Source organism: Podarcis raffonei, chromosome 5 (assembly GCF_027172205.1).
Source record: "Podarcis raffonei isolate rPodRaf1 chromosome 5, rPodRaf1.pri, whole genome shotgun sequence".
In the NCBI taxonomy this organism is placed as follows: Eukaryota; Metazoa; Chordata; class Lepidosauria; order Squamata; family Lacertidae; genus Podarcis; species Podarcis raffonei.
Window position 1 is genome coordinate 41,574,726 of NC_070606.1, and position 13,999 is coordinate 41,588,724.

The window sequence follows — 13,999 nt, forward strand, 5'->3', positions numbered from 1 at the left end:
AAATCTGGGGTGGTTTTGATTTGTTGTAAGTTGAAAAGAAACAAACAGCTAATAAAACTTTAAAGAAGTGGTGGATTTTCAAAATCATTCCTTAGAGGTTACAATAGAGGTGAATAGAGGCAGCAGAGGAAAAAAGACTGTCAACTTTATATTCATAATCAACCTTGACTCTGCCGTATTTTTTACTGTGCCGACTTCAGCAGTGCAAAGTGACAAGATGAATGTCACAGTGACTTAAATTCTAAACAAAAAAAACAAAAAATGGGCAGGGGGTGGGGAGAAGCTGTGTTTTGGGCCTCCATGCGAAGAGGGGAGATACTGATCTATTTAGTGACTCCTAACCTCAGCCACGTTGCAAAAGGTAGAAAAAGTTGCCAGGAATGCAGGACTAGCAGCCATGGTATGGGGGAAAAGAAACATATAAAGCCACACTGCTTTTTAAAAAACAAACAAACCAGTATGAGTAGTACATTTATATTTCACTTTTCTTATGAAGGGCTCAAGTGGCTCCCCCTCCCCACTTTGAAGGTAGGGTAGCTTCAAGGGCAGTGACTGGTCATCCAAGGAGCTTCATAGGTGATTGGGGGCATGAACCCTGGCCTCCCAGGTCCCAGTCAAAAGCTGCAGTTTATTCCATTTTCACAACTTTCCCCTGACTGTTAATCTCCACGATATTTGAGTTATATATGATGCAAAAGCCACTTCTGGAACCATAGTGGGATATTGTGCCAGTTTAGTGCTCATTCCCAGGTGACTTCCTTCCAGAAAAAAATCCATCTGCAAATGATATGGAAATGAGAGGAACACATTCTCTGTCAGGGACGAACCAGAGGTCTCAAGTTCCCCAGAGGGAGGGGGGGCCTGGAAGCGGAAGATGTGGACGAGGTGCCTGAGGGGGAGGGAGGCAATGAGGAGAGGGCGGTTGGAATAAGCCCAGAAAGGGCTGGGGAGATGGAAAGTTCACAGGGAGAACGCAGGGGTTAAGCTCAGGCTCAGAATCAGGGGGAAAATTTACGACTGCCCTAGAGAAGGCCTGTGGTAAAGAGAAGGGTAGAACTATGGGGCGGGAGACCTCACCATTTTATGAGCTGTTTGAAGGGCAAAAGCAGGCCTCAGCAGAGATCTGAACTGAGTGACTCTGATGGATGAACGATGTGCTAATGACCCATTGTAAATACTGTAAATAAAGACTATAAAAACTTCCAAGAGGCTCGAGGCATCTGTGGTGAGCCCACAGCTCTGACATTCTCCACCATGGTTGCAATCCAGATGGAGAAAGGAATATTGGCACAGTGGGAAACCAGGTCCAAATAAGGAGGTTTTCGGATGCTTATCCCAGGAGAGCCACTAGCTCTTCTCATGCTAACCATCACATTTGAGCTGCAGTCTGTTATTTGGTGTTTCCAGAGAAAGGTCATTCTGTCCTTGATGACTTACCATGCTAAGAGGGAAGTGAGATGATCGGGCGTTGTAGGATCTGGGCTAATGGGAGGAGATGTCACAAAGGCAGCAGCCTTGGCCCAGTTCTTGCTCCAATAATGAGAGCCATCTGTAGCAAGACTGGCTGTAATTGGCTCTCCATACACAACTGTGCCTGAACAAACAATCAACAGTCACCACCGCTGCAGTATCCATATTGCTGCCATCAAAAGCAGCTGCCCCACATCTCCCCCCACCAGGAACATGCTATGGTACAAAAATGTGTAATATGCACACCCCTTTGGAAGCAGAAAAATGTATATGAAACAAACAAGCATGCTGTATCTGCATATATATTCAAATGTTAGAAATTTGGCTTCCATGGTCTTAACTGGAGACTCCCTTGAGCCAAGACTGGTGTTTAGACATGCAAATATATATATATATATATATATATATATATATATATATATATATATATATATATATAGACACACACATAGCTCCCAATCGAAAATATGGGGGCAAAAGGTTGAAAAAAAATTATTGTGCTAGGAAATTCCAGTGTCTGTGGTTGAATGTCAGGTATACCATTTAGATACTGTGAAAAAGAACAGAGTATTGGGGACAAACCTGTCTCAAGAGGGATTTTCAAGACAAGACCGTGCAAAAGACCTTTCACAGAAGATGACATTTCTTAACCTTAAGGCTTCTGAATGCAACCAAAGATTTTCTGACAGCAGGACAGGACGTTGTCCGCAACACTTCCAGAGGTTTGTCATCTCCAAAGATGCTCAAACGACATGAAAGAATGTCAAGTTTATGCCTGAAAGATATTCTGAAACCACCACTAGCGGTCCTTGCTTGATCTCCTGGAGAAAAATGTCTGCTATGTACCATCATTTTAAATGTCTGGGCATTTAAATTTCCCTGTTCAAAAACTGCTGACTTGACAGGAAGTCCTCATCAGTATGGAAGCGCGAAACAGGACTTACCTTTTCTCTTGGCTTGAGCGATGACATCTGCAGCCCCTTTGCTCATGACTTTTGTGACATATAAGGGGCAATTGGCTTGTTTCGCTATTGTAATGGCACGGAACACGGCCTCCGTTTCAACCTTTGGAAGCATGAACACAGTCAGATACTTCACAATATCTGCTTCATCTGAAGTAGCTTGCCTAGAGCTTAAACAACAGCTAGGGCTGCTAGGATTCTGTTATGATGGATTGTTCTACTTGTTCTTCATAAGTCTACCCCATTCACAACTGCACTTACAGGAAAACTGCAGTTACAGGGAAATGTGGGGAAGTTAGCATTATGTCTCCTCTGATATTGATTGATTTCAAATATATGAATAATTCAGTCAGACAATAATTATTACTGGAAGAGACTCAAATGTGGTTTTTAAAATAAATAAATGCATAAATAAATACATAAATGAAAGAGTATGCATGTTTATTCAGAAGCAACTCCTGGTGGGTTGGATAATAATAATAATAATTTATTATTTATACCCCGCCCATCTGGCTGGTCTTCCCCAGCCACTCTGGGCGGCTTCCCAAAAAATATTAAAATACTGTAATACATCAAACATTAAAAGCTTCCCTAAACAAGGCTGCCTTCAGATGTCTTCTAAAAGTCTAGTAGTTGTTGTTCTCTTTGACATCTAGTGGGAGGGCGTTCCACAGGGAGGGCGCCACTACCGAGAAGGCCCTCTGCCTGGTTCCCTGTAACTTGGCTTCTCACAGTGAGGGAACCACCAGAAAGCCCTCGGAGCTGGACCTCAGTGTCCGGGCAGAACAATGAAGGGGGTTTACTGCCTAACAAGCAAGCTAAGAGTGCCATCCAGAACAATAAAACTCAGCAGAAGTGTTGTTGTTTATATAATGACACACAGACCATCCTTTTAGTCTCATTACAGATTGCAAAAACACCAAGTGTCAAAATCTATAAGCTACACCGGGATCGTCGTCATGGTGTCCTCCAGATGTTGTGGGGTATCATCCCATTATACCGTATTTTTTGCACCATATGGCGCACCGGACCATAGGGCGCACCCAGTTTTTTGGGGGGGAAATAAAGGGGGAAAATTATTTTCCCCCCAGGCGCGGGGCTGGGGCAGGGGAAGCTCGAACTTCCCCCGACCCCAGCCCCCAAACAGGCAGCTCTCTGCAAGCCGTGGGAGCGCTCCCACTGCTTGCTGAGAGGTCCGCAAAGCCTGGACGCGCTGAGCTCAGCGCGCGCAGGCTTCAGCATGCAGGCAAGTCTCCGCAAGCAGCGGGAGCGCTCCTGCTGCTTGCGGAGAGGTCCGCGAAGCCTGGACGCGCTGAGCTCAGCGCGCGCAGGCTTCAGCATGCAGGCAACTCTCCGCAAGCAGCGGGAGCCCAGCGCTGGGCTCCCGCTGCTTGCGGAGAGGTGTGCGAAGCCTGGAGAGCGTGAGGGGTCGGTGCGCACTGACCCCTCTCACTCTCCAGGCTTCAGCGAAAGCCTGCGTTCGCACCATAGGACGCACACACATTTCCCCTTCATTTTTGGAGGGGAAAAAGTGCGTCCTATGGTGCGAAAAATACGGTAACTAAGTCTGCAACCATTAAGTCATGCTAGCTAAGACTGATAGGAATTGTATTCCAACAACATCTGGAGCAGAACCTATAATCTACCCCTGAAAGATACAGTTTCATTAATCTTATCTATGTTGATGCTAATTTCACTGCAGCAAAACACTTACTGGATTTTATTCAAAAACGGTGTAGGTCTACAATGATGTCTTGCATGTGACATTCAGTGTTTAAGCGTGGGCATCCCTCTCTTATCAAAAGGGGACTTTGGAAGGCTTTGTGAAGTCTGAACGTGGCTCAGCAAAAGAGATTTCACGTGTGAATTTAACCTTCAATGGTATTTCCCAATTTTATTTTACTGAGTAGAGTTGACAGTAATTCTGTGGGGACCTACTTAATATTACCTCTTCTGGATGACTGAGAACGTGACCCTCTGGACCAGTAATCCCCAGCTCCAAAAGTCTTTTTTGTTCCTAAATAAATGAAGAAATATGGGAGAAGCAATAAATGAAAGGAGCAGAAATCTAATTTGAAACTTTAGAATGCTATCTTTTTAAAAACACCACCACAACCATTTATTATCCGTGACAATTAGAGCGGTTAACTTCCTCATTTATATGTGCAACTCAGCAGCATAACCATTTGCCCTCTGCAACTCTCTGTTTGGTAGTTTACAAGGCAAGTCTAAACATAGATCCTACTGTTATCCTGTCTTAGGGCGGCGGCAGGAAGAGGGGTGTTCCTGAAACCATTCTTTAAAAAAGGCAAGTGAAATATATCAAGGTTGCCAAAAGAGGAAGAATTTTTTAAAATAGAATTCTGATAAATAATTCTGGCAGATTAAATATGTATAATAAGTACCCATCTTTCTAACATCCTTGTTCCATCTCAATGATCCACATTAAAAGCAACAACAAAATGAAGTGTGTTGATGCAGTCCAAAAAAAATTCTCCAAGGATTTGGGCTCATGGAAAGCAAATTTATGTTACTATTTGACCAACCAAGCCCAAAAAGCATTGCCAGGAGGAATGATCTCCCCACTCCTCCCTCCATGCACTGTTCTAGGAGTTCTCCGGACCAGATTTGGGGAGGTTTGGGAGGTGCACGGTGGCAGTGAAAGAGAAGAGAAGTCCTGTTGTGCTATTGAGACACACGCTGGCTTCTGCTAGTACAACAAACAAGTTGAACCCATGCATTATGTCTATAGCTTTTACGCTATGTATAAATTTCTTTTTAAAAAAATTAAAATAGGGTCCTGGAAAAAGATACACATCTCAGGAATCAACAGCCAGGGTAAAGATAAGCATCTTCAGTGTTTTCTGAAAGCTGTATTATGAAGTTTGTTTATACAGAAAAACTAAGAGGACCCCCTCTGCTGACCTTAATACTCAAGGAGGACTGTAGGAAAAGAGATGGTATTTCAGGTACTGTATTTGGGACCTGAGTAGGCTTTTCCAACTAACATGAGCACCTTAAATTGGGATGCAAACAAATGCAGCTGTTTGAAAATATGTGTTATATTTGATCTAAGTGGGACCCTATCCAGTAATATGGCCACTGCATTTTAGACCAGTTGAAGTTTCCAAGTAACTTCTAGAGCTGCTCCTTGTAGAGAACATTGTGATAATCCAATCTGGCAGCTACCAGAGCCTGCAGTACAATGGCCAAGTCAAGGTTAGACTTGGATTTAATTTATTGTTATTGAGGTATTTTAGTGATTACAAATCACTTTCTCAGAAGATTGTTGTGCAAAGCGGTAAGTAAGCCTTTATAAATAACTAGTTATATTCTGACAGGCAGTAAATCTCTACATTTAATTTCAAGAGCATTTAATCTTTTGCAATCCAGGGTAAATGTTTTCTGTCCTTGAAGTGCTCTGGAGACATTTATTTCCATGCTTTTGTTCTTTGCCTGCAAATACACTTGAAGGTCACCCTCTGGTTTTTTAATAACTATGTTGAAAACCCTAAAAACAACCACCCGCTCTGGTGACACCTATCCGCTTTGGATCAAAGTATGATGTCGGATGTGAACAAAAATTCTCTAATCCCAAGCAGATCAATATCTTCAGAAGGGCTTCCAGCTTTTCAACTGATGATAATTTAAGAATGCCCTAGGGGTGAATATTAAGGATCTCTGTAAAACAGAACAAGGAAGATACACAAACCCAACCCCTCCCTGGCTGTATGTGTGTATGTATGTGTATACAGGTGTGGATCAGCAACCACACACAAACTACTTTAAACTTATTTACCATAGTAGATCCTTAATAGATTTCATGTACTTATATGCCACTTTCCCATGGTGAACTACGTTCAATGTTTCTCACAGCGAACACATGGAAAGGACAACACACACATGTTCCCATGGTATGAGGATACTCTAGCCTGCTGTGGTGCTCATTTTTTAATTGGATAGGGTAGGGTTCATCCTCTTTATCATCTTGCAGTATGAACACTTGTAGCAAATAAAGTTGCATTATTCTTTTGTTGCTGTTTTAAACTTTTGTATTTGTATGGTGTGTTTTTTAACAATTGTAACTTCAAGACATATGTAGTTAGTGACAAACAGATGTTATCAAATGCCTCGCTGGCATATAGATGATATCATTTTCCACAGTGCCATGAAAAAGTGCCCAAAGATTGGAGGGTATATTGTTCTGAATCCATATGGCTGCGCCTATGCACTGCCATATGCTACTTTTTGTTGGTCCCATTTCTCCCTCCCTCTCTCTCTCTCTCTCTCTCTCTCTCTCTCACACACACACACACACACACACAGCCTCATCCAGAATCAAGTTATGATAAAGTACAAACTTGTACTGTAGGCCATTATCCTCAACATATTACAGATGGATTGGATACCTTTTAGGATACCTAAAAGATCATCTCGCTTCTTATACACCCAACCAATCAATGGACTCTGCAGTTGAGGGCCTCCTGCGGATACCATCTCATTAGGAAGTTCATTCCACATGATGTAGGAACAGGGCCTTTAGTGTGGTGGCACCTGCCCCTTGGAACTTGTGCCCATTACAGATCAGACAGGCACTGTCTTTACAGTTTTTTCAGCACCTATTGAAGACATTTCTTTTTCAACCACCCTTCTAACTGCATTGGATTTGAAATTGTTTTCGTTGCTGATTTTTTAATTGCTAAATGCTTTGGGATGCTTCATGGCCAGTGATTCATAAATGAAATGAAATAAATAAGCACTCTACCTCATCAATGATGTCTCCATTTTCAGCATGTACTTGGGCAATGGCGCCCAGATCTCGAATAATACTGAATATCTCATACATCTGCCAGGAAAGAAAGAAAAATGGCGGAGTCTGATAATGCTTATGTTTTTCAACCAAAGCATAGTTGAACAACAGTTTGCATCTTGTATGTATATTACCTGAGCATCAGTGCACTGGAGTTTGTCTTTATAAGCCATGAAAACAAGAAAGGAGTTCACACCTTAATGAAAGCAGAAGAGAATTAATGATTGCTACTGAAAGATGATCATCAGTTACCAGGCTGCATAGCGTGGCCAGCTTAGATACAAAACTAATCAAGGCTTAGAATCTGAATTGAAAAATGTTGAATAAAATCTATGCTGTGAGCCATGAGCTAGCTTATTCAGAAGAAAATGCTATCGAATCCTAAGTGTCCGATTTAACATTCTTAGCAGTCAAGTCAAATACACTGATATGACTCTGAATTACTCATCTACGCTAAGTGAACAGTTGTCATTAATGCATTTTCTTTCCAATGTCAAAAGTGAAATTAGTTAGGAACCACAGTGTGCAGATACATACCGCTCAGGTATATACCACAAGGCTCTGAACCTATCAAATTCTTTTTTAGACAATTTGGAGCAATAGGCTGTGTTCATGCATTAAGCTGCACTATGTTAATTTCTCTGTATGACTTCTTAGGTTGTAGAATTGAACCAAAATCCCCGACAGTTTCCAATTATATTCTTAGAATTTATTGCAACATTTAAATAAACATGAGAAATCTGGCATTGGATTGGATGACCCAATTCCATGTATTGGTTAACCTAAAATCTTAATGTTGAGTTTTGTAGGAACATACAAAGCTGCCTTAAACAGAGTGAGACCATCAGCATCCTTTACACTGAGCAGCAGTGGTTTGCCATGGTTTCAAGCAGAGGTCTTTCCTACCCTCACCTGAGAATGTCAGGCAGTGAACCCAACCTTTTTCATGCAAACATATGTTCTACCACTGAGCTATGGCTCTTGTGTTTCACCATCAGTTTCTTTGAAAGATGGTGCGCAGTGTCCCCAGAAATGATTTTCCTGCAAGGTTTCCCAATATCTTTCTGATAATGCTTGGTATTTTCCTTCCACTTTCTTCTGGGGCTACTCAGTGTGAACTCCTTCAGTGGCATGGCCTATAGCAAGCAGCCCCTTCACCAGGGTGCAATACCATGATGGAGTGTGTGATGAGTGGGACTATGTGGGTCTTGTGGCACATGATTTTGTGAACACTGAATAATAGTGAGTATAGTCGTACTAATGGAAACAACCATGTGGCCAGTGATGGACCATGTGGCCAGCTGTGCTCATTCTACAGGCACAACCAATCGTGAATGGGAATAATTGTTAGTTCTCTTTACTAATAGTAAGGCAATACTAGAGAACAATTCTGAATAGCAGGAAATAGTGTGGCCGTGCAGACAGTCCTGTTCGTATGGGTCTAGTGCCAATTCCTTGGGAAACACAAGAGTGTTGCCCCATTCACACTGTCACCCAGTTCTCTCTGTCTGTCTGTCTCTCTCTGTCTCTGTCTCTGTCTCTGTCTCTGTCTCTCTCTCTCTCTCTCATTTACAGTTCAGAACCAAACCACATGGAAGTGGCTTCCACACCACAAGGAGCCTGTTGCAATGAGGGATGTGTGGAACTTCCCACTGGGATGCCTGTGCAGGTTCTGACCAAGTAGCTCTTGGGTGAAATTTCTGACTCCCTGAGTGGGAAACCACACCAGAGCCATAGCATCGCCTTATCCTAGCTTCACAACGTATTTAATCTGGAAGGATTCAGCTGGCTTCCCAGAAGGCCCTCTGTGTGGGGAAAAACCAAGATGAAGGTTGGAATCCAAAGGGGGTGAGATGCCTGCATAATCCTTATTTCTCCCACTATCATTGCCACAGTGAAATGATTTTATGCAGATTTGATTCAATAGTAATTCAAAAGCGGCAGGAAAGACAGAAGCATTCAAGTAGTTGCCTAGATTTTCACCTGGTGGACCTTCTCAGAAGCAACCTGAATGCAACACCCAGAATGGGTGTTTTTATTTGTTTTGTTTTGGTCCACTTGGGCAGCCCAGTAGCATGGGGTACCAAAAGCCCTCTCAAGTATTCCACATCCAAGTCATAGCTGGCACCTTAATAAACTATTGGAATTGGGAGTGGGGGATTCTAGTTTTAACAATGTCTACCTAAGGGTCAAATCATATTAAGGTGGGATGCTATTGAATGTTACTCCACAACACTGGATATTGTCATGCTTAAGAAAGAAAGCTTGTTTTTTTTACTGATGGTTAACTAATTTTCATTGTCCTATGTGTGTGTATGGGTTAAACCACAGAGCCTAGGACTTGCCGATCAGAAGGTCGGCAGTTCGAATCCCCGTGACAGGGTGAGCTCCCATTGCTCGGTCCCTGCTCCTGCCAACCTAGCAGTTTGAAAGCACGTCAAAGTGGGAAGCACGTCCGGCGGGAAGGTAAACGGCATTTCCGTGTGCTGCTCTGGTTCACCAGAAGCGACTTAGTCATGCTGGCCACATGACCCGGAAGCTGTACGCTGGCTCCCACGGCCAATAAAGCGAGATGAGCGCCACAACCCCAGAGTCGGTCACGACTGGACCTAATGGTCAGAGGTCCCTTTACTTTTGTGTGTGTGTATATATGTGTGTATATGCATGTGGGTACAGACACACACAATAAAAAGAACATTTAAAATACTTATACTTCCCAAATATTGCATTAGAGGACAAATGATCTTGAATAATCAAAGAACACAAAAACTGAGTTTTCCAATGGTGGAAAAACACTGCATGTTAGGACATCATATTCATAAAATGATAAACACATCTTGTCAAAAAGGATAAGCTTCCCTCATCTATTAAACATCATTTGCTCTCAAGCTAAAACACTCTTTTGCATAATCTAGCAGTTTATATGTGGCGGGATCTTTGCCTTCCAGTGTTGCAATATTCATGTCTTTTTGCAACTAGGAAGCTATGACAGTCGTAAATCTCCATCCACTTGTTACTTTCTATGAAGCGTATCTTTGCACTTACCTTTGTCTTTGACGAGAGCCTCCAGCTCTTCTTTGATGCTCTCATGCCAGCGTGTGATGTCAATATGCAGAGAATAATCACAACATGCTTTACTGTCAGCACACTCCCTCCACTGGTCATAGGCAGTCAGAAGGTTTGACCCAGATTCAGGGAACACATGGTCAACTGGAGAAACAAATGCATTCATTGGATGATGAGGGTTCAATTGCCTAATATGGGATGCCAGAGATGATGGAAACTAGAGTCCAACAACATCTGGAAGGCAATGGGTTTCCTACCCCATATCTATTGAAAGGTTCTTATTTCAAGAAGCATTTTGGGGTTTTTTTGCATTTACATCTCACCTTTCTTCCAAGGCAGGCATAGGCAAACTCGGCCCTCCAGATGTTTTGGGACTACAACTCCCACCATCCCTAGCTAACAGGACAGGTGGTCAGGGATGATGGGAGTTGTAGTCCCAAAACATATGGAGGGCCGAGTTTGCCTATGCCTGCTCCAAGGAGTTCCAAGGTGAAGTACATGGTTCTCCCCAAACTCATTTTATCCTCATATAAGGCTGAGGGACTATGACTGGCCCAAGGTGAGCTTAATGGATAAGTGGGAATCTAGACTTTGGTTTCACAGGTCCTAGTCTGACACTCTAACAGATTCTAACTGACCCACCACATTGGCTCTCACATCAGAACAGGTAGCACCAAAGATCTGCAGTGTCTATAATTATATTTCAGACAACCTAATTTTTAAGGCTATAACCAGGCAGGGAAAGGACACACAAAATGTTGTGAAAAATGAAAGTTCTGCTACACCCAAAGGGTTGTCATTGTACCACAATGACATGGGGATATGTTTATGCAAGTCTACAGTACAGAATGCAAGTTACATACATACAAGTGATATGGTTTCATGACTGGTGTCTCAAGAGGAGCGTGTTACAAGGCAAACGCAAGGCATTTCTGTTGTTTGCTGAAAGTCAGCCTGGATGTGTTCAGCTCAGCTACACTCTGAGGAAATTTGGTCCCAAGTGGAGTGGTACTTGGCAAGAGTGCCTTGCTGAGTTGGAGAGAGTTGCAATGCAAGCTTCTTAGGAGTGGCGCCACTGCCACTTACTGGAAGGGACTTGGTAAGTAGCAAGGTGGCAGGGCCACTGTGGCTGTGCAGGCACACTGTCAGAGCCAATCTGATGCTCCCATCATGCTCCTCTCCCTCCTGCTAAGAGGCAGTCACAGCGTTGTGGGGAAAGTAGTGCTGTGGCCCCACCTCACCAAGTGAGCAACCTCTAATTAGTTATTTTCAGTCATCGATTTTCCTGCTTTAACAACAAAAAGAATGCAGTCCACAGTAAGGGCGTTACGTACGAATCATGGTGGTCCCTCCTGCCAGAGCTGCTTTTGTTCCTTGATAGAAGTCATCAGCAGAGGTCATTCCCAACACTGGCATCTGCAATCTAGTGTGGACATCTATCCCACCTGGCATAACTAGCTGGCCGTAAGCGTCAACCATTTTCACACCTCCAGGAACAACCAGGTTTTCCCCAATTTGCCTGAAAATGACATTAAAAGAGATTGCTTGCAAGTTTCATTCAAGGAGGACCACAGCGTACAGATATCCAACATATTAGGTCAGATCCAGACTAATTTCATTGATCTAAGATCCCAGCAATTAAATTATGACTTAAATCCCATTGATTTAAATGGCAATCGAGTACTGGTAACGAGATCTGGGGTAGTGAAGATGCTGTGGACGACACCTCCCATCAGCACCAGCCAACATGGCCAATGATCAGGATAAAGAGAGTTATGGTCCAAAATTACAGGAGGGGACCACATTGACTACCCCTGAACTAGATCAACTCACTGTGTTCCTGACACTCGTAACACGGCTTTTGGAAATGTGTTTTATTACCAGACTCTCCTTGCTGAAATGTTTTCTACATTCACAGTTAAATGCTCTAGCACTCAACGGGGAGCAAAGGAAAGTGCCGCCTGAGCACAGCCTTAGGATTAAGCTATAGGTATACAGTGGTACCTTGGGTTAAGTAATTAATTCATTCCGGAGGTCCGTTCTTAACCTGAAACTGTTCTTAACCTGAAGCACCACTTTAGCTAGTGGGGCCTCCTGCTGCCGCCGCACTGCCAGAACACGATTTCTGTTCTTATCCTGAAGCAAAGTTCTTAACCCGAGGTACTATTTCTGGGTTAGCGGAGTCTGTAACCTGACGCGTATGTAACCTGAAGCATATGTAACCTGAGGTACCACTGTATTTCTTTTGCAACCTTCCAACAGTTTGACTTAGCCCTCCCAAAGGTGCACTCCTCAATTGTCTCCCAAGACAGATGGATGCCAATCATACTTCTTTGGGGGCATTCCCTGTGATCCTCAGATGAAGAGCAATATAGAAAATAAATAAATAAAAATAATAATCTTGATCCATAGGCCCCTGTGTGCAAAAGGTGCTGTGTACCTTAGTACTGAATGTGTTACTTTGTGTAACAACAATTATATTCTGTCTCCACTATGCTTTGCTTATATTGTAATTAATGTATCAGAGAGCAATGAAAGTAGATCAAATTGTACACAAACATCTGGAATAAATAAAACTGTACTCCAAAATATTTTTCAGCAACTTACTTAATCAAGCCATCTTCTACATAGATATCTGCATAAAATGACTGATCATCGTTGACAATCTTTCCTCCTTTGATGAGCAGCCGGTCACTCTGATTTAAAAGCAAACAAACAATGATTTCCAAGATAACCAGACATTTTATTAAAGGTGACTTTAGGTAGACATTCAGAAGCAGACTATGGAGAAATGCCTGGTGCAAGCTGAGTGTTGGTCTCAAATCACACCTGAGATTTGGACTTCGTCTAAGATATGCAAAGCAGCTGATGTTATTTTGTCTAGAAATGCAAAAGAATGTAATACAAACAACACAGGCAGCAAAAATTGTTGGCATCTCTGGGCTATCTGACCAAATGGTAGGAATTATGTGTTATAGAATTTTAGAAAATACACTCATCATCCTTGCCTGACTTATTTTTTTGTCAAATGTTATTGTAAAACACAGTGCCAGCTAGGCAGCTCTTAATTAAGATGGCTAGAATCCCACATTTTTCAGCTCTCAAAACAAGGAGCCATGGGTTTCTGGTGCAAAGCCTTTGTTGATTTCCCCTCTTGGCGCTGTCTCCAAGGATATTACAAGAAATCAGGCCTATAATTTGCTGAAAGGTGACTCATTTTGAATTGACCTCTGTTAGCAATTCCAGGGAATCTGCCAGCTGCTGGAGAATAGTAAGGACTCAGAAACACATTATCAGAATAAATGCAGAATAAGTCACACAGCAAAGGAAAGTAAGTGTACAGAGAAGGACAGTATCCCATCCTAACGACAACAAAAATGTAATGGTTTGCAACTGAAACAGAATGTTTAACAAAGAAAAGGAATTTCTGAAGGCATGTGGAATTGGCTTCCTTGTTACAAAGCCTGGGGCTTCTACCCTTAACTGTAGGCCTTTATAAATGCAACAATACTAACAAGGAAAGTATCAAGGAGTTGGCTACTTTGGTTTACAACACCCTTTCAAGGACCTCTTATAACAGGATTTAGAGTACCCAGGTGGGATTCTTCCAAGTTCAAGTTAGCCCATACCAGTTTCATTTCATAGACCAGCTCATGGGCCAGTCAAACGACCTCCGTGGGCCTTAGGCTGG

The 13,999-nt window shown here is 42.7% G+C and overlaps 1 protein-coding gene across 2 annotated transcripts in view; it reads right to left on the reverse strand.

The window, feature by feature from the left end:
- The window catches only part of DPYSL4 (dihydropyrimidinase like 4), a 32,769-nt gene that overhangs the window by 11,576 nt on the left and 7,194 nt on the right, over window positions 1-13,999 (reverse strand). For both annotated transcript variants that reach the window (XM_053388854.1, XM_053388855.1), the window contains exons 2-9: window positions 12,916-13,004; window positions 11,643-11,827; window positions 10,288-10,452; window positions 7,377-7,438; window positions 7,198-7,278; window positions 4,381-4,449; window positions 2,415-2,535; window positions 1,438-1,594 (exon numbers count right to left, since the gene is read on the reverse strand). In XM_053388854.1, coding sequence (XP_053244829.1) covers window positions 1,438-1,594; window positions 2,415-2,535; window positions 4,381-4,449; window positions 7,198-7,278; window positions 7,377-7,438; window positions 10,288-10,452; window positions 11,643-11,827; window positions 12,916-13,004 — 929 coding nt within the window. The remainder of the gene's footprint in view (window positions 1-1,437; window positions 1,595-2,414; window positions 2,536-4,380; window positions 4,450-7,197; window positions 7,279-7,376; window positions 7,439-10,287; window positions 10,453-11,642; window positions 11,828-12,915; window positions 13,005-13,999) is intronic.